Below are 21,753 nucleotides of genomic sequence, written 5' to 3' on the forward strand. Positions count from 1 at the left end.
CTTAACAACAGTTCATTTAGTGACCATTCTAAGTTACAACAGCACTGTAAAAAGTGCCTTTCCCATTGGCAACATTTGTAGCATCCCCATGGTCATGTGATCAGAATTTAGATGCTTGGCAACTGGTTCATACTTACGGCCGTTCCTATGTCCCAGGGTCATGTGATCACCTTTTGACAAGCAAAATCAATGGAGAAGCCAGGTTCCCTTAACAACCGTGTTACTCATCAACTTCATGAGTAACAACAATTACAAGAAAGGTCGTAAAATGGGACAAAATTCACTTAACCCATGTCTCACTTCACAACAGAAATTTTGGGCTCAATTGGGTTGAAGACTACCTGTACAGTGCCTGATGTGGTATGTTTTATAAAAAATAGAGTTCTATCTGGATTCATTATGACTTGCCTTTATCAACCATATAGAAAGCAAATGAATCAGTGGTGGGATTCAAAATATTTTACTACAGGTTCTGTGGACGTGGCTTGGTGGGTGTGGCGTGACTTGGTAGGCATGGCTTGGTGGCCATGGCAGGGGAAGGATACTGTAAAATCCTCATTCCCTCCCCACTCCTGGGGGAAGGTTACTGCAAAATCCCATTCCCTCCACACCCCACTAACCTGCTTTCCAGCTCCATTCTCCTGTGCAGGGCAACAAAAGAAGACCCAGCCAATCAGCTGAGACTCGGGAGGCAGAGAATAGATGGGGGCAGGGCCAGTCAGAGATGGTATTTGCTGGTTGTCCAAATTACTCAAAATTTCCGCTACCGGTTCTCCAGAACTGGTCAAAACCTGCTGAATATCACCTCTGATATGAATCATATGACATCTGTCAAATAACAGTTGTAGTACAGATGCAACACCAACAAAGATGACAGGAAATTAAGGGCATTACTTAATACTGTTGCCCCTCATAAGGATGGGATTGAGTTCCCAGAGTTTTAGAACCAGATGGGTGCTCATGTTGATGGAGAGAATACTATTACAATATTACGTACAGAAATATGAAATACAGAGCCCTGGCTTATTTAATGATACACACAGAGTTAGCATACATCACACAGGCTAGATTCTAATTCTCATTATTATATATCAGCTAAATATTTACAGGCAGTCCTCGACTTATGACCACACAGCCCAAAATCTCTGTTGCTAAGTGAGACATTTGTTAAGTGAGATGTGCTCTGTTTTATGTCTTTTCTTGCCTTAGTTGTTAAGTCGATCACTGCAGGTATTAAGTTAGTAACACAGTTGTTAAGTGAATCTGGCTTCCCTATTGACTGGTTGCAAAAGGGGATTACATGACCCTGGAATACTGCAATTGTTATAAATATAGATCAGTTGCCAAGTGTCTGGATTTTGATCAGTGACACCTGCAATGGTTGCAAGTGTGAAAAATGGTCCTAACTCATTCTTTTTAGTGCCCTTGTAACTTTGGTCACTAAATGAACTGTTGTAAGTCGAGGATTACCTGCATATCAGGCATTCTTAACACACTGATAAATTTCAAGGGGTTCATGAACTTCACTAGGGAAAAATTGTAATTTTATTTTAACTGAAACTTAGCTTGCGTTGATTAAATGGCTTAATAATGATGCACATATATTGTATTCCATATTGCTGTTTTTAAAATATTTTGATGCCTGTAGTTGAGCATAATGGTTTCTTTTGTAATGCAGTATCTATTGATATACTTGACTTTATACATTTAAAGGCATTTATCTAAGAAGGTATCCATAGGTGTCAAGGGATCCATGAAACAAAAAGACTAAGAGCCCCTGTTTTGGTGTATATTCATTTGCTTAATATTTTGATACATGCCTGATGTTGTTTTTTGCCCACTTGTATACTTCAAGCTGTGTTCTTTTGGAGTAATAAGCACCATGCTAAATAATTAAATTGTGTGAAGAGCACTTACATAGTTGATCCCTTCATACGATAGGCACTGGTGGCAGCGACGGCTTGTAAAGATTTCAGGGATGACAGTGCTCTTGGAAGACTTTCCGAAACATCTTCAGAATTATCCAGCTCCAAAAGTGCTAAAGAAAGAAGAAACCGAAGGAAAAAAAGACGGGAAAGAGAATTGTCTGTCGGCGAGCCTGGAGGGAACAGCAAAATGTTTCCAAAATCAGAATCGGATAGTAGCATCCGAAGGAAAGGATTTCGGTTTTCCTTGGAAGGGAATAGACTCACGTATGAAAACAGGGTCATTTCTCCATACCAGGTCAGATATCTTGTGGGTATATCTATCCAAATAGTTGCGGATGAGGGCCTGAGTGACAGATTGTGTCCTCCAGGTTCTTGTCATTACTTGCAGTAACTTGAGAAAGTTAAAAACAATAGTATCTTTTTGTTATTAGAAAGCCGAACAGTTAGAAAAGAGGTAGAGGTAATAGTATGACATTTGGGGAAAGAGGAATAAGTTTTTTCTAATGAAGACAGTAGAGCAGTGGTCCGCACCCTTTCTGTCACCAGGGACCAGTTTCGTAGAAGACTATTTTTCCATGGACTGGAGCAGTGCTGGTAGTGTGGTTCCACATGCTACCTAGATGACGCTTCATTTGCTTGGCCTGGTTCCTTAAAGGCCATGGACCAGCTCGGGGATTGGGGACCCATGCAGTAGGATCTTTGTTGCTATATTGGAAAGACAGAACGGTGCTATGTATCTGATAGCAAAATATAACCTATTTAAATGTACTGTGTGGACATTTTCATGACTTATTAATAAGAACTTGGTAGCACAAGGATTCTACCAATTAGAGATTATCATCTCCATGGAACCACTAATTATAGTTGAATTTTCCTTTAGCAATATGTGTAGAGCTTTATTGATAGGCCTTTGATGCAGTAAATTTGATGTGTTTGGAAGGACCTTTTAGCTGTTATTGAAATTTGGGGCTGTGGGGAAGAATAGTGCCCAAGGACATTACTTGTCATATGTGTTGAACTATTGGCCCATGTTGATTTTGATTACTTCTTTAACATTCTTTTAATTTAAAAAAATAGAACAGCTATCATATTTCAAAGCATTATTAACCACGTTCCTAAAAAAGCCCATAAGCCTCACACAGCCATATAGGCATTTCTAGAAAATGAAAATAGTGGTTGTTCTCAATTTGTATGATTACCTTCCCAAATAAAGGATAAGTTGATATTATAGACAGTATCCTTGGAGGCAAGAGGAGGTGGTAGGAAACAGTATTTGAATGTTAGAGTTTCTAAGAGCCGCAGTGGTTAGAGTGAGGTACTGCAGGCTACTTTTGCTGACTGCTGGCTGACTGCAATTTGGCAGTTTGAATCTCACCAGGCTCAAGGTTGACTCAGCCTTCCATCCTTCCAAGGTGGGTAAAATGAGGACTCAGATTGTTGGGGGCAGACTCTGTAAACCACTTAGGGAGGGTTGTAAAGCACTGTGAAGTGGTATATAAGTCTCAGTGCTATTGTTATTTCTTATGTTTTCTTCTTTGCCAGGACTTTTATAATGGCTTGTGGTTCCACTTCCCCATTTTTGAGTCAAACTTGCCTTCATTATCCCCTAGGAAGCATATCTGATCCCCATGAAATCAATTCAGAAGTTTGATCATATCATACTTCCTAAAATCAACTGTACTTTTCCTCTCAAAAGTTATTGCCCAGCATTATCCAACTGAGATGTGTATGCAATTTACAGGTTTTCACTTGGTGATTCAATTTCTGTCTCCTTAGTCAATGCTGTTTCCCACAAGGCGCAATAGCAGGGCCAGCTTCTCCAGTTTCAAAGGCCCAACCGCCGAAGGGAGTTCCGATGCCGATAGTGAGCACAGCACCTTTGAAGAAAACGGAAGCCGGAATGGTTCCTACTTTGTTGTACGCAGGCATAGCGACCGCCGCAGCAGCAACGTTAGTCAGACCATGTTTCCAATGAATGGGAAGATGCAGAGCAGCGTGGACTGCAATGGGGTGGTTTCCTTGGTAGGAAGACCCCCTGCGCTCCTGTCGCCTACAGGACAGCTTCTCCCAGAGGTGATAATAGATAAAGCAACTACCGATGACAGTGTAAGGAAGATTTTAAGTAGCGTAGGCATGATGGGTCTCCAGTATGGAATCCAACTCCTGAATGCCTCTGCATCTTGGATATGCTTTCGATATTGCTCCTTTCCGGGCTTTAACCCTGAGCCACACAAAAATAAATGGTCTGACTTCTGCTGCATGTATTTGCAAACACCATGCACACACAATGCGATTTAAAGGAAAACGAGATTAAAGTTAAATTAAATACAAAAGTGTTTATTGCCACGTTTACCTTTAATTTATGCTTAGCAAATACCTTCGTCTTCTTTGCTCCTTTATCTTTGATTTGCTCCTGCTCTTCCTTGCCTAAAAGATCCATTATGTACCTTGTTTCTAGAAGTGCCCGCATGGACCTTAGAGCTGCTCAAAAAAAAAAAAAAAACCAGCTGTTTAATGTGATTTTTAACGTACAAAAAGGGTGAAATTCCACTAACTTTATTCATTGGGAGTAAACTTTTCTTGATCTTACCCCTTTATCTGGGTCTCCTGCTTTTTGGGAATGCAACCCTGGCCACACAATGTGGTAGGAGCCGTGGTGACGCAGTGGTTAGATTGCAATATTGCGGGTGAGCTTTGCCCACAGTCTGGAGTTCGATCCTGACAGGCTCAAGGTTGACTCAGCTCAAGGTTGACTCAGCCTTCCGTCCTTTCGAGGTCAGCAAAATGAGGATCCAGATTGTTGGGGGGCAATATGCTGATCCTGTAAACCTCTTAGAGAGAGCTGTAAAGAACTATGAGGTGATATGTAAGTCTAAGTGCTAGTGCTACTCAATCCCCCAAAATTGTGCACTCCTACTTAACTCTCTTCCATTGCCACAGTTGCTCCTGTCTCTTTTTAATTCTCCCACTGGTATCTGTCTCATTGCCTTTCCTTAACAAAAAGGCACTTCCATGACCATAGACAGCATCCTTCCAAATGGCACAAAGGCAGTAAATCTTACTTCCTACACCGAGCCTGTATATTGAAATGCTCATGGGTTTTTTTTGTTGTTGTTTTTTATATGTGTGTGCATCTGTACATATATAGACATAAACTTGTGTGGAGCTACACAAATTTAAACTCAGGTAATGTGATTGGGTGGAGACCATTGTGGGCAGAATGGAGGGTGAAATCTACCTGGCTTATTATCCTGCCCTCCATGCCAGGATCAGGAGAACCTTCATTTTGTTCTCGGTGAAAGAATCATTTTGAATTCAAGAGTTTGTGTTGAGATTAAAATCAGTGTTTGCCCCTCATTTACTTCACAGTATGGTCCTCCAACTGTATAATTACTCATTTCCCAGTTTTAAAAAGGGATGCAATAAGTATGATCTAATCACATTATAAACGTGATTAGATCACATTAACTACATGTTGTGTTTGCAGCTCCATAGAGTATCATATCCCAGAGTATCTTCCCTGGTTTATGGTTGACTGAAGCTCAGTTAAGTCATGTTTTTAATTGTGAGGCAGATTTAGTGGTAAAACAGCATGTAACAAGATGCACTTGGGATAAATTTGTTATTGATTTTTTAAGCAATTGTCCAGAATGGATTGAAGGCCTGGAGGAGCACTGGCTCAAAAAACATAACGCTGTAAATGACTTTTGTTGCATGACCTAATTTTTCTTTCTGGATTCCCATGTGAAAGGTGTCAGGTTATCTATACATAAAACTAATTCTTCTAACCTCTAGTATGAATTTTCATGCTTTGATCTACATATATCATCTTTGCGTCTTAGCAATAAGATGTAATCGAATATTCACGATCATTTCAATTGTGTTGCAGTTCTGCAGAAAATAAGACTCATATTCACCAGTACATAGAAGACAATGGGACTAAGGCAATGGCATAGCAATGACGTAGTATTGAGTGAGGCCACCCTTTTCTGGAGTTTTTCCCTTATTGAGCAGTATTTTAACTTTTTTCACTTTCTTTTCTTAATATGTGCCACCAACACTCCATGTATTTCTAGAAACCTTACATTATAGTTTTTGTATATACTCCATTTCAAAATAACAGAAAACTATGCCAACAGATTCTACTTGAACCAAATAGGATCTGCAAAACTAAATATAAACAAATGTGTTGCACGAGGCTATAGGTCAGGGCTGTCAAACTCGTGGCCCATAGCTGGATGCATCACGCACTGGCCATGCCCACGCCTGGTTTAGCAAAGGGGGGGAGTCCCGATACACCACATGATGCTGCCGTGAAAATGCGAGTTTGACACCCCTGCTATAGATTGATCCCTGCTAAAATCTAGGTCAAGAACCTAATCTTTAATCCTGTCTAAGCGCATCTTTGGGGAACTTGAAATGTAGTTTCAATTATTATAGAAGAGATATATTCAAAATAACATACAAGATTTGCATGAGAGCCCTCAAGGGCTCCTGAGGTACAAGCCTGGTCATGGGACATTTCGAAGCTAAAAGTGGCCTGTCATAGAGGAGCAAGGTTAGTTGGTTACATGTAACAAGCATAAAATACATTCTACGGTTGACATATGTTTAAGCTTAAGAAATACAGAGATTTGGGTGCATGTGCAGTGGCATGAACTTCTTGAAGTTATTTATGCTGTGATCACCATAATCATATTGATAATTTAGTCTCCTTACTTCACTGTAGAGTACTGCTTCTGAGATGGAAGGCAAAAAAAGGCGGTCCAGTTCTTTTCAGATATCGATGGATTTGCTGGAAGACCCCACCATAAGGCAAAGAGCAATGAGCATAGCAAGCATTATCACAAACACAATGGAAGGTGGGTCTCTGTGTACAGTTGTGTGCCTAACATACTAAATCTGCTATGAAGTTTTGGTTTAGTTTTCTGTTATGTATATGGAAAGCTTTACAAATCTAATTAGGCTCTAATAAAGTAAAAAAAAAACCCTGTATTTTATTAGGCTTTGCAGAGATGTGGAATCAACAGATAAAATGTAATTCAGGATGTGCATAACACCTGTAAAACTTTAAACACTCTCCATTTTCTTTGTGTGTCTGCCAGTGTGTCAACATTGGAAAAGGTGTATCTGGCTTTAGATGTTCTTGGCTGGTGCTACAGATTTAGGTGAAAGCAATTAAGAAAAGAAAATTGAATGATGGTAGCACTGGTAGATGGTAAAGATTCATTGCTTCATTCATTCATGCATGCATGCATAATCACAGGAAAATTGCTGATTTGGACCGTTCATGATCTAATGCAGAGGTCTTCATGCTTGACAGCTTTAAGACTTGTGGACTTCAATTCCCAGAATTCATCTTCCAGTCATGTTAGCTCAGCAATTCTGGGGGTTGAAGTCCACAAGTCCTAAACTTGCCAAGTTTGAAGACCCTTAATCTAATGTGTTGAACAATTCACTGGTGTGGGCCTAAAATCCCTCTTAGGCATCCCTCAGTGTGTTTTAGGAGAGTCAGTCGAACTGTCTCATGTTTCTCAAGGTACCCTTTTTTTCTTTATAGTATAGTTTATAATATTAACTTAGTTTGTTTATAATATACTGCCCACAAATAAAGTGATTCTGGGCAGCTTACAAAATGATAAGTAGTTAAAATTGATAATGTCAAGCACTGGGGAAATCAAGAGATTCAGGCCGTTCAAATGAGTATAAAGATTTATTACAAGCTTAAGCTCTCTACAAGAATCTGAGCTATTAATGGTCAAGGGAAATTAATGGGAGTTAAGAAAGGCATTCAATGTGGACTGGACTTAAATCTCTTGTGGGACGCAGGGACTGATGGCTGATGATGCGTTTGACCCCTCCCTCCAGCTCAATGTGGTCATCTCCTAAAGGCAAGACTTAAATTAGAACTAAAATGAAGAAGAGGGATAGATTGAGAGTGAAGTCCTCTCAAATATACTGATAGTCTGCCAATTTAAAAAAAATAGTATACTGGATGTGTTTTTAGTAGAGGATATTTTTCAAGTACTAGAATAAACCCTGACAAAGCCTTAATTAACACATAATTTTAATTAAGGTGTCTTGTTATAGTAAGGAAGATACAGAGGGTGGAACAAATTCTACTCACCTCTTTGTTTGAATGGAAGTTACAATTAGATCAATGCACAGGTCTGCATATATCTCCGAGAGCCCTACCCCGTTGTCCTTTGATATAACTGCAGCTGAGCAATGGGTGCAGGTCATAGAGTCTCCATTTGGGAGGGAGTCTCCATTTGGGACAGGATGGTTCCATATTTTTTCCAGTCATCATGCTCAAGATGATGCAGGATATTTTTTGATATAGTTTTGGGATGTGCCCAGTGGTGGGATTCAAATATTTTTACTACCGGTTCTCTGGGAGTGGCTTGGTGGGCAGAGAAAGATTATTGCAAAATCCCCATTCCCTCCCCACCCCACTAACCTGCTTTCCAGCTCCATTCTCCTGTGCAGGGCAACAAAAGAAGACCCAGCCGATCAGCTGGGGCTTGGGAGGCAGAGAATAGATGGGGGCAGGGCCAGTCACAGGTGGTATTTGCCGGTTCTCCGAACGACTCAAAATTTCTGCTGTCGGTTCTCCAGAACTGGTCAGAACCTGCTGAATACCAGGTCTGGATGTGCCTGTTTCTGTTGAAAGAGGCAAGTGACTGACACAGAATCATGCCCTGGTCACCTCTTGGGTCAGTTCTACATGGGGCTGCCATTGAAGAGTATCTGGACATTTCAGCTGATGCAAAATATGGTGGGTTGTGTGTGTGTGTGTGCCCCTAGAAATATGTGTGCTCCTAGAATGGCACATCTCACATCTTTGCTCTGAAACAATTCAAGATGTTGATTTTGAAGCCCTTCGTGGCATGGGGCCAGGTTATTTGAAGGACCATCTCCACCCAGTTACATCTGCCACCTGTGAAAGAGTTTTATTTGATGTGACCCAGGAGATGGCCTTTTCTGCTCTGATGCCTGTTCTGTGGAACGCCGTCCCCACCCCCTCACCTCTGAGGTGAGATTGGCCCCTTCCTTGATGTCCTTCTGGAGGTCCCTCAAAACATGGCTGCTTAAGGATCTCAAGGAAATGGTGGTCTAAAAAGATGGCTGCATCATTTTTTCCCTCTGTTTAATAAATAATAATATTGCCTGATGTATTTTTAATTGTAATTGTTTTAATATTTTGATTGTACAGTACTCTTTTTATTGTGCACTTCCTACAGTGACTTTTCTGTGTGATAGAGATAAATAAATAAAATATCCAGCACTTCATTTTCTGTCTTACCAGTTGTCACAATATCTGTGAAATAGGTTTGCTCTTTTAAGTGGCATTATTTGAAATGTGCTATGACAGAAAATTCATAGAAATGAACCTGCAAATCACATTTTAATGAAGTTGTTGTTTTCTGATGAATGTAAATCATGAAATCAGTATAAGATGGAGTTTTTTATGTTTTCAATTCCTTCAGAGCTTGAAGAATCAAGACAAAAATGTCCACCATGCTGGTATAAGTTTGCCCACAGTTACTTGATTTGGAATTGTTCTGATAGGTGGTTACAAATAAAGAAAATTATTTATTTAATTGTGATGGATCCATTTGTTGAACTTGGAATTACTATCTGCATTATTTTAAATACATTGTTCATGAGCATGGAACATTATCCAATTGATGACTCCTTCAGCAGTGTTCTTAAAAGTGGAAATGTGGTAAGTCAAATTTATATAAACAATTTTTACAATTCATAAAGCTGCTAAATTCTAAGGAAGCTTTCAAAAAATAGATGTCTCTAAACTTTTGGAAAATATAAATCCGAGTCAAACATCAGTCCCTCTTTAGCAGGAATCATCAACATAGCACATAATATTATTTTTTCCACCGTAATATTAACATCCTTTCTGAGATTAAATCTGAAGTCTATTTTATGGAAAATGTGAGTCTCCCATGGCCGTGTTCCTTCTTTTCAGAATTGTAGTTACAACCTTAGGACTACAGAGGGAGTACTGTTCTGACTGAAAATTCTGGAAGCTGGAGTCCCACATATCTAGAAAGCTATTTGTGTGTGACTGAAAGCTGTTAAATAATATTGTTTTCAACAAATCCTTCCATGATTCATGCCCTGTCCTATGGTGTACATTCTCCTGTACTTCAGCTCTTTAAAAATTATGTCAACTCATGTATTTCCTCGGAGCTAGAGCACAAATGAGATGTAAACATTTATTTTTGTCATTGTATTTCAAGTATTGTTTCTTGAGCTTTAGGCCTACAAACAACAAAATAATACATGACGTTTTTCATGGGAATGATTAACTGATTGCATTCTACATTTAGGTTTTCACTGGCATCTTCACTGCAGAGATGGTCCTCAAAATATTTGCCATGCATCCTTATTATTATTTCCAAGAAGGCTGGAATATTTTTGATAGCATCATTGTAACCCTGAGTTTAATGGAGCTGGGTCTTCAAGAGGTGGACGGATTGTCAGTCTTAAGATCTTTCAGACTGGTAAATATCTGGCCTGTAGGGCGATTTCCTCCCCCACTGCCCCCAGCAGAGCTGCAATTTTACTTAGGATAAAATTTCTTCCATGTGGATTGTGGACTTGGTGAATCTAGCAGGTTGTGCAGATATCTGCAGATTAGCTCACTTAAGCAGGAAAACACATAATATCTCTGGAATTGACAGATTCCGCTTATCCTAGCTGAAGATTGTTATAATAGAGCAGAAGTTTTATATTAGAAAAGCCAGACTAAGGTTTTCGAATCTACCAAGATCTTCATTAGAGGTTTTGTAAACACTTGGATGGAATATCCATATATATAATTATTTTCTTAGAGGGAAACAGGCTGATTTGATGCATTGTCATTATATAGTTTGCCAGGTTCTGGTTAGCCAGGCCTGTCAAACTGGTGGCTGGCGGGCCGGAAGCTCCGCAGCTCCGCAAAGGCAAAAAAAATGTTGCAATACATCAAGATACATCACGTGACGTGATCTTAGTTTGACACCCATGTGATTAGGGGAGAATGAAAACTCCCTGTTTGGGATGTGCATTTTGGATGAAGCAACCCCTCCCCTCTAAAAAAAAAATCCCCTTCATCTGGAATAAGTTGAAAATACTGGAGGGATCTACAGTTTACTCAGAAGGAAGCCGTTTAGCCATTCTTACTAGAATAGAAAACCTGTGTGGAATATGTAACATATAGATCACTATTCTATTTCCAACGTTACTAGGATCTAGCTACATAGGATCTAACAATAGAGAACATATGGTAAGTAACCTCTGTGGTAGGCAGGTGTTTGGTATAGGAAGGGCAGATTAAAAGGAAGCAGAATGAGAAGCTTTGTACTCCCTAGAAAGAAGTCAAGTTCCCTGAAGAAATTTCTAGGCCATTCTGTAATCAATTGATTACAGCCTGGATTTCACAAGCGTTCAGAATGATTAGCAGCAAACCCCTTCAGATATAAGGCTGTCAAGTTTATGGCTTTTCCCTACAGAGAGGTGGGGAGGGAGGGAGGGAGGAAGAGAGAGAGCGAGAGAGAGCTATGTGTTGTCTTCTCATTCTTGAGAAGGAAAGAAAATAGCAGTTCATAGCATTCATAAGATACCTCCAAAACAAAGCTGCAAAAAATCGTAACATTCACATGACAGGACAATAGTTTCTATTGCTAGGGAGAAGCACAGAAGTAATGGCAGAAGTTTGCAATCTGAGTTTGACAGTTTTGCAATCTGAGAGGGTTTGCGGTGTAATAAATGGATACCAGAGGAATTAAAACAATTCACAGGCTACACGTTTACAGCTAATAGTGTGGCCTGGTGGTTCTCTGCATTTTAGGCAGTCTGTACCTCATTTCAGTGGTGGGATTCAAAAAATTTTACTACCGGTTCTGTGGGCTTGGTGGGCGTGGCAGGGGAAGGATACTGTAAAATCTCCAGTCAGAGGGGGTATTTGCCAGTTCTCCGAACTACTCAAAATTTCCACTACCGGTTCTCCAGAACTAGTCAGAACCTGCTGAATATCACCTCTGCCTCATTTTTATAAATTATATAAATTTCTCTTACATATGAATTCTTCATTACTGTTTTCAGCTTCGAGTGTTCAAACTGGCAAAGTCTTGGCCAACGCTAAACATGCTAATAAAAATCATTGGGAACTCAGTTGGAGCTTTAGGAAACTTGACCTTGGTGCTAGCTATCATTGTCTTCATATTTGCTGTGGTTGGTATGCAGCTGTTTGGTAAAAGCTATGACAGTTGTAAATGCAAAATTTCAGAAGACTGTACACTTCCACGCTGGCACATGAATGACTTTTTCCACTCATTCTTGATCGTGTTCCGAGTTCTTTGTGGAGAATGGATAGAAACCATGTGGGACTGTATGGAGGTTGCAGGTCAAGCCCTTTGCCTGACAGTTTTTATGATGGTGATGGTGATTGGAAACCTGGTGGTAAGTAACTATGGAGATTCTTAGTTATTCAGGTCGTGGTTGTCCCAAAGGTGCTTTTCAAAAGGCAAATGGACTTTCTTTGTTTTTTTCATTGAAGACGTTTTGCTTCTTATCCATGAAGCTTCTTCAGAACTGGAAAAAACAGTCTTCAAGGAAAAAACAAAGGAAGTCCAGTTGCCTTTTGAAAAGCACCTTTGGGATTAGTGGTAACTATTTGTAGACACTGTTGTATATAGCTGTTATGGGATTGTTTCTACTGTGTTGTCTGATACGATACAACTCTTATTGTTGATGAGGTCAGTTAATTAGTTTTGTTGAGAAAACTGCTGTTGCACATTCCTACCAAAATTTAGAGTCCATGAGAGCTACTAAGAATACTTTTTTCAAGTATATTTTGTATATTCAGACAGTTATAAGGAATTGCAAATATCCCTATACAGGTAGTCCTCAACATAGAACACAATTGAACCCAAAATTTATGTTGCTGAGTGAGAAATTTTTTAAGTGAGTTTTGCCCCATTTTATGACTTTTCTTGCCACAGTTGTTAAGTGAATCACTGCAGTTATTAAATTAGTAACACGGTTGTTAAGTGAATCTGGTTGCCCCATTGACTTTACTTGTCAAAAGGTCGCAAAAGGGGATCATGTGATCCCAGGACACTGCAGTGGTCATAAATGTGAATCAGTTGTCAAGCATCTGAATGTAAATCATGTCATTGAGGAGATGCTGCAATGGTGGTAAGTGTGAAAAATCATCATAAGACACTTTTTTCAGTGCTGTTGTAACTTCTGCAACTTTAGATAGTTGTCCAGCCTTAATGGGTACAATGTCAATTCTGGCATAATGCTAAACTTAAAACTCTAAGCAACTAAATTCAATTTGATCTTTATTGATTAGCCCTTGGGCTGTATCAAAGTGCAGAATTCCAGAAACAAATTCTTACTAAAATTTGATAACAGCAATTTAAAATGGAACTCAGATTCAAGTATTGTACCTTCCATTTCCTCTATGGTAATTGCAAAAATATGATGAGCAATCTTCTTTTTGTTTCAAGTAACTGAATGACACCTTTACGGGCTTCATAAACTAAGCAAGAATATTCTATTACTTGCCCGGTGAAAACAGTAAAATATTACAACTTTACTATGTTTAACCATCCACCGTTTGCAGTACAGACATAATGTGGCATAGACATAAAATTAGTTAATGTGGTTAATTTCAACAGGAAGGAAAACTTGTGATCATAGAGAAGAAAGTGTAAATATTTTAGAAATTACATTGGTTCAAAAAGTTACCTGTGGAAAGAGAGACTCCCAACCTATCTAGCTTGGATCCTAGCAGCCCTGTATTTTAGTTATATGTTTCTGTTGCTTCAGTCCTTTTCATCACTCAGATTCTCCTTGTTTTTTTTCTACAAGTTAATTTGTTATTTTCCAACCACTATACCATCCCATTCTATCTTCAAAAACAGCACTGATGTGGTGTTACCAACAAGCCAAATTACATCCTGTTATACAAATGTGTTTTTAATGGGATTGATCTTGTATTCTGGTTAAAGACTCCCCTCCTTCCCTTCTCCCCCACCTCCCCCCGAATCATGCAAACAAATTTGATTTTATGTCTGCCAAAGTTGAAAACCTAGGATCAATAATTGGGTTGTTGTTGTTTTTACTATGATCAGAAACTGAAAAGTGAATGCATGCAATTGGTAGAAAGTCAAAAGCAAGAAGTCAAAATGATTAACTAGAGAGGGGAAAAATCTAATCTAATTTATTTCCCTACTTCATCCTCCAGCTTCTAAACCTCTTCCTGGCATTATTATTGAGTTCTTTCAGTTCAGACAGCCTTGCTGCTCCAGAGCAGGAAACCGAAGCAAATAATCTACAGATTGCTATATCAAGAATTCAGAGGGGAATAAATTACATAAAGAGGAAGATATGTGAATTTGTGCAAAGTGTTTTTTTGCAAAGATGCAAGGGCACTTCTGGATTAAGTGCAGCTGATCAACAAAACAATAAGAAAGATCAGTGCATTCCCAACCACACCACAGTGGAGATCAACCAAACTTTTGGTTATCAGAGGCCTAAAATGATCACCACCTGCATGGTCAACAGTGATCACATGTCATTCATAAACAACCCAAATCTTACTGTGACTGTACCAATAGCAGTGGGAGAGTCTGATTTTGAACATTTCAACACGGAGGAACTTACCAGCATATCTGAACTTGAAGAAACCAAAGAAGTAAGACATTATTTTATACAATAATACTGTTTTATATGCTTGAGTTATTTTAGTGCTATTAGTTTTCTATGACTTAAATGTTTTAAATGATTTTTAACCTTTCAGGAAAGTGAAATCTCTCTTTAATTGGACTAATTGGGAGAGGAGCTGTTCATGCACAGCCACGCAGCAATTTACTTCATTTGTATCATTTTATTAATGATAAGATTACACAAATGACATAAATAACTGGAGAAATTTGATCTAGTGGATACGAAGTTTGTTGTGTCAAAATCTAATAAGTTGGGGGTTCACTGAAAATTACTGTTTTATTTACATATTAGTTTTGACTTGTGACTATTAAACAGTGACAACCTAATTATCTTTTCACCATGTAATACAAGACTATGTATGGTGTGTGTCCTTTCATTCACAGAATGGCACCTTACATGTATCTGCATATTGTTGAGTGCACATGACAGATAAACTATAACATATATGCAAAGAATTGAGTGAAATACAGATTTCACACAGTCTGAAAGTTAGGGAGGAGATGCTGTTTGGAGCAAGATACATGTCAAAAATGGAAGAATTCTGTCAACATGCTATTTTTAAATACCACCTGCAAACTTCAAATCAGTGGCTGAATTAGGTCCATTAAGGAGACTGATTTTGGTAGGTTCAAGATGTTCCTGTAAGGAAAAAAAGGATGACAGGACCCAAAAGGAAAACTCACATGAAAACTCAGACCTCTAGTGGCACTTGGCTTAGAAGTTTACCTTAGTTCAGAAGTGATATTTTGGTAAGGCAAGTAATTCTCCCAGGATGATTCAAACAATCTGAAACTACCTGTGTATTCAAAAGATTTATTATGTCTAAAATCAAAATATATTGCAGTTAAATCATTAACAAGAAGTCAGGTACATTTTTAATAGGCAAAATAAATGTGCGGAAAAGATTATAGCATAGGGAAGCTTTCTATAGTATAAGGAAACCCACTTTATCTGAAGTGTGGTTACTTCTCATTATTAATTTTCATAGAAACCTCAGTAACTTTTATACTTTTTTTCAGCCCAAATATCTAGGAGATATATATTTAACAAAATGCTGAAATGGGCTGTGACTTGACTTAATAAATGTATGAATATAAAATGATGTTGTGTTTGAAGTAGGAACTACTGATATTCAAGTTTTTGAAAACAGTTAGAGGCATGGCCCTTTTGAGGCTAGTGTTAACCGAAGTAACACTAATTACAATAACAGTCGGGTAATAATAATTTTATTTATTTAGATTTATATTTCTTCAGGAACTCAAGCTGATCTACCTAGGTTTCTTTTCTCCCTCACAATAATCTTGTGGGATAAAGACTAATCATATGTCACCCTGTGAGCTTCCATGGCTAAGGATGGATTTGAACTTAGATCTCCCCACTTTTGGAGAGATTAGATTATGGAAGTAGTATTCCACCGTAGTGCAGGAAGGCAGGTAGCTTATAAATTTTAAAAGTAAATAAATAAATACCAGGTGTCTTTTCCTCTATACATTGGCCTGCCTCATTCTCCAAGAATTTTGAGCATGGGGTATTATTATTCACCTTCACTTCTCTGTTTGTGTTATATAAATTGTACCCTGTCCTCCCAAGTAGAGAAGCATCTTCATTGTTTATCAGCTGTTGGCAAACCCTGAATGCTGTAGAAGATTAGGCTAGTTGAGGTTGGAGCCAAAAATGCCATTTTCTTTTTCTCCTTCTTTCTGCCAACCCCTTTCTTTTTAATCTAACCATCTAGTAAGATACTAAGGGAGGGCCACTTTACTCTTGCCAAAAGTCTGTTAACAAACATAATTTGTTTCAATTTAGGTCAAGTGCCACTTGATGTTCTAGTACCGTACATTATCTTCTTCTTCTGAACCACTTTCAGTCACAAAGGGCACTTAATACCAATATGATTATGAGAGGAAGGGGCAGAGAATAAGGTATAAGAGAACAGTGGACTAACAAATTTATTTTATTTTGCTCCGAGTTGAGAAGTTTTGGACAAACATAGACAAACTTTACTTAGACTTTGTTAGATTAATGGGAACAATTCAGCTTCAGATCAAATTTTATTCACATTATTGCTTTTTCTTATTGTAATTAAAATTGGCTGCAATTTTGGGTTGTGAATATAATGTTTGTATAATATAAAGTTCAATATCCAACTTCAGAGATGCACAGGAAAAGAAGAGAGGAGAAGGTTACTGTGACTTATCCTACACATCTAATATAGTGAATGTATTTTATTTATGTATTCATTTCCTGCCTTTATTATTTTGATAAATAACTCAAGGCAACTAACATACCTCACACTCCCTTCTCATATTTTCCTCAGTTCTGTTTATTAAACCGTTAAAGTCCCACAGCATCATCAGTGTGAGTTTGCTGGAGTATCCCAAGGTTGCATATTTGACTTTCTTTTTTCTTATCCTGCAACAGCTTTTCAAAAGGAAAATTTCCACCCTGTAGAGAAGTGCTCAGATTCATCTATTTGGAATCAACTTGTTCTGGACTAACAGATTTTTGGGGGATTGCTCTGTGGAGGTTTCCATGGCTGCCAGTATTTTTTGTTATTGTTGATAGTTGTATTGAAGTATTTAATAAACACAGTAAAACTTTTTTAATATTTAAGTGTTACAAAACAAATGAAAGTGACACAAGCTACAGAAACAGCAAATAAAGAAGAAAAGCAAAAGTGCAGATTTTTTTTTTTTTAAAAAAATAGAATTTTCCGATTTGCTTTGCAGCAAATATGAGTACATTTAACAATTCTCTATTACTATATGATTATAAAAATGTAATAGACATAAATAAAAATGAACATAAACTAAACTAGAAGAAAGAAAAACAAAAGTTCAGAAGGTGCAGACTAAAGAAGGTAGGAAAAGGCAACAAAGACAATAATGAAGAAGTATTTCAAACCTTCATCGTGCCAAGCATAAGCTAATATGCTAACCTTTTGCCCTCTTTTAACGTTATCAAAAAAACCTTCTTCCTATAGCCTAAACTAAAGCCAATCTAGAAACCATCATCTGTTCAGTCCTAATTCAACAAAAACTCCATTAGGGACTTTTGCCAGAAATATCAAATAAATAGTTTATCCCTGATCAAATAGTCCAACTTTGTATTCTTTCTTTGTCCCTCTGCAAATCTTGACTTTAAAATTATTCCTATAGCATTTCAGGGTTTGATATTTCATCACTCTTTGGATTTAAAAGGAGTCTTCAAAGGTTTTACTGGCCTACTTTGTAAGTCCCATAAAGAGGCTTTGCCCAGGATTTCTTGCTACAGCTGTTTCATGCCCAGATTTTCTTGATATGCCTTTGGTACTTCTTTTTAGGTAATCTCAATTTTATTGCCTTGCCCTGACTCTATAATGTCTGTGTCAGGTAAAAAGGGGGGTTTTTTGTTTAGTTTTTCTCTGTATCTTCTAAACGTTTATGCACTTAAGTCTGTATTTCTTACTGAAATATTAGTTACTAATATTTCAGTCCATATTTCATAAACTTTCTTATGGATAAGATAAAATCATAATTGGCTTAGCCATTTTAACCACTTTTTCTGCTTGGTCTTTTAGTTCCCTCTAGTGTCCATTTGCAGGCTTCATCAAGCCTCAATTCCTAATATTTAGAACTAACATTTAGTTCTATTTCAGTCATTTTCCATATGTATATTAAATAAATTATATAGTTATTTTTCAAATATTACAGCAAAAATAACCAATATTCCAAATTTATCTGGTCTCCCACTCCATCTAAAACTTTATTAAATAAAAGACTTTTTTTTTTGCTTTTTGCCATTATTTTTGCTTTTTTTATATTAGTTTAAATTCTTAAATCTCTGCTTAAATCCAAAGAAGGTAAAACTTACCAGGTTTCAAATTCAGCTCCCTGCTTTGAAGATCTCCAATATTCATAAAATGATTTAATTGAACATTTCCAAATGTAACTAGAAAGTTCTGCTGACCTGGTGTCCTTATGACAGGCTCCACCACTGAAGAGAGCAAAGATGTTGTCTCCTTCAGCTTCTGGTACTTAAACATGTGGGAGATATGAATTTTATGATCTCCTAGAACGAAGTTACCATTCAGAGCACTCATGGTGATCTCTCTAACTCTTCTCCGGAGAGATTTGAAGGCCTCATCTACTCACTCATCTTTAGTTCTTCACAGTAGTTGTCATCTCTGCTCATTCACAGAGGCGTCTTCAGTCAGTCATGGCTCATACCACAAACCACAGCAAGCAATATTCCTAATGTATATATTTTTTATATTGAGTTTTCATTCACTTGCTATGTTTGCCCTACTTTTCACAGATTTTTGGTTTGAATATTGTAGTAGAACCGTTTGAAGCAATGTTCATCACATTTACTGAAACTGAAACAAACCAATTATTTGTGTCTTCAACCCTGTTTTCTATCATTCTTACTTCTCACAGGACTTAAATCAAGCAAGATCAATCAGGAGTGCACCTCTGGTGCTTTAAACAAGGCAGATCATCATGTGTCATCTCTTTTGAACAGGTTGTCTTAGCAAATCTAGATGTTCAGTGTTGAATAAAACTTGACTGGCTTGCATGCAAATAATCAATTTACAATATCTGCCACTTTCATGCATTGCAAATGAATAGAAACATGTATGAATTGATCTAGTATTTGAGTCATGTGACTTGCATTACAGCATGATCAATGCCCAATATTCACCAATATTGTTACATAGCATTTTAATGCATGGTCTATGGATCCACTTTGTCTTGGATTATAAATTTCTGATAGGTCTTGAGTTTAATAGAAATTCTGATTTTAATAAAATATTGATTTTGTCCAGTGGTGTTCTCCATAGGAAGTAAACTACTGAAGAACCTATTTGAATATTGTAATGTTAAAATTATAATGTGGTATTTAATTTTTCTAGCATATTCAGGGGAACTTTTTGCTAAGAGTTACATAAGATTTTGATGATACAAAGTTTTTGTCCATACACCACTCAAAGTTGTGTTAAATTTATAACATGATTGCTACATGAGCCATGGTGGCGCCAGTGATTAGAATGAAATACTGAAGGCTACTTCTGCTGACTTTGAGTTGGAATCTCACCAGGCTCAGGGTTGACTCAGCCTTCTGTCCTTCCAAGGTCAGTAAAATGAGGACCCAGATTGTTGGGGGCAATAGACTAAACCATTTAGAGAGGGCTGGAAAGCACTGTGAAGCAATATATAAATCTAACTGCTATTGCTATAAGTGACTATGTCCTGCTACTTTCTGAGAAAACAATTAGAACAGGTCTTCCTATAACTATAAAACTATACCAATTCTGACTAACTATAACTACAACTATTACTATAGGTACTAGGAGGAAAACCCATCCTGAAAAGTGTCTGAGGTAATTCCATCTTCAATCATAACTTGAGTGTTTTTTATACCTAGTGAAAAAGACAAATTCTCTAAATTTTATTAGGGTTCTTGGTACATAACTCAAAATCTTCAGGTGGCCTGCTCAGGCATAGCCTCTCATCGCCCCACAGCTTCATCTGGTAAATATTATGTTGTGACAGAGGTGCCAGTCAAGCACTTGTATTGTTTCTATCATTCCTCCCTTTCACTTTCCCCATGCTTTCCTTTCTCCTTGCACTCCTGGCTTGCCTCACCTCCAGTCCCCAATCCTCTGCCTTTCTCCACACGTCCCTTTTCAGCAAGAAACTTGTGTAAAAGGTGGAGAACACATTTTCACAGGTCTTGTTGAACCATTAAATTCTTCCGTCTCTTCTAACACTTTATCTCTCCTTGCTGGCCTGATGAATTCCATTTCATAGTATTTACATGTTGAGAAATTGGATTTCCAGATTCCTGTGGGCTCAGGAAACAGACACAGTTCCTCACTATTATTACTCCCCAGAACAAGAATGGGCTTGGCTCCTGGCTTTTTTCACCAAGCAGGGAGATTATTAACAACTGATGACTTTCTGGGGTTGATATAAGCTGCCATAGTCGATCACAAATCTCTTCTATGTCTGATCCAGGCATGGAAGGCTCCAGGACGTATGTGCAGGGTACCATGCTCAAATTTAAAGGAAGGAAGGCAGGGCCTAGTGAGAAGCTGACTCAGTGAATGATGAGGAAAAAATAATATCATAGGGAAAGAAGAACTGGGATAGAGAAGGCTGAAAAGAGGGTGAAATGAGAACTTTATCACTCTGGAATGCTGTGGCACCATTCAGATCCGTTCTCAAATGTTCTACTGAAGAACTGAGAAAAGTGATTAAGGTTGAAGGAAAAAGAGGAAGGTCAGTGTAACTATTTATTAAACAACAGTTAAAAATAATCTGAAATTATCTAACACGATATACAAGTCTAGCTACTTAAACATTTTCTATTACCTTTGTTTTACTATATAATCCAGTTTAGAATGAATATGTCCACTCCAGTCATTGTTGTAACATTTAGTGTAAGAAAAATGTCCATATTAAAAATGATGAAAGCAAAAACATTACAGCTCAGCCGACAATAATTAGGAAAGTGATACATGATTATTTTAACATAGACACAATCCTTATAGCTCTCTTGTGAGTTCTTTGCCATTCTTATATTGCCTATTTTTCCAATAACAGATAAAATCACTTGTGTGACAGGCAAGGAACTGAATACAAGTGTCTTCCCTCAGGCAGTTTACCTGCTTTTTGGTCATCTCAAACGGAAAAGTTTCCATTTCCTCAGAAAGTAGTAGATTAAATAATATGCATTCCTGTTTGGTTGCAGGGTAGGGATTGTTGTAATGAATCATTTGGGGGGACGGGACTAGTGGTATTGACTAAGTTGGTCTCCTCATTGTTTCCTCACTTCTATGTACAAGCACCCATTTTGGTTTTTTGAATCGACAATGCCATAGAAACTTTTGCCCTGTTCAGACAACCAGCTGAGGCTTTCTCCAAGAGTTGGGTGATCTCTGGTAGCATTCTTCCCCAGCCAAGATGGGAGAAAATGATCTCATGACATCCTTTGTTCTGGCCATCAGTAATTAGGACGAAGTGTTGGCAAACATTCAGCGAACCCAAGGCCTATACATCCTTGTCAGCCTTGTGCAATAGAAGTTCAAACTCCAGTGGTT

General features: G+C 37.9%; 1 protein-coding gene across 3 annotated transcripts in view; it reads left to right on the forward strand.

The window, feature by feature from the left end:
- Positions 1 to 21,753, forward strand: part of LOC113434107 (sodium channel protein type 2 subunit alpha-like) — a 114,070-nt gene that overhangs the window by 62,197 nt on the left and 30,120 nt on the right. For all 3 annotated transcript variants that reach the window (XM_087920018.1, XM_087920017.1, XM_087920016.1), the window contains 7 exons: positions 1,942 to 2,223; positions 3,705 to 4,001; positions 6,658 to 6,790; positions 9,419 to 9,657; positions 10,280 to 10,453; positions 12,036 to 12,392; positions 14,188 to 14,637. In XM_087920018.1, coding sequence (XP_087776144.1) covers positions 1,942 to 2,223; positions 3,705 to 4,001; positions 6,658 to 6,790; positions 9,419 to 9,657; positions 10,280 to 10,453; positions 12,036 to 12,392; positions 14,188 to 14,637 — 1,932 coding nt within the window. The remainder of the gene's footprint in view (positions 1 to 1,941; positions 2,224 to 3,704; positions 4,002 to 6,657; positions 6,791 to 9,418; positions 9,658 to 10,279; positions 10,454 to 12,035; positions 12,393 to 14,187; positions 14,638 to 21,753) is intronic.

This window comes from Pseudonaja textilis, chromosome 1 (assembly GCF_049901715.1).
Source record: "Pseudonaja textilis isolate UNSWEBS1 chromosome 1, rPseTex1.2, whole genome shotgun sequence".
Classification (NCBI taxonomy): domain Eukaryota; kingdom Metazoa; phylum Chordata; class Lepidosauria; order Squamata; family Elapidae; genus Pseudonaja; species Pseudonaja textilis.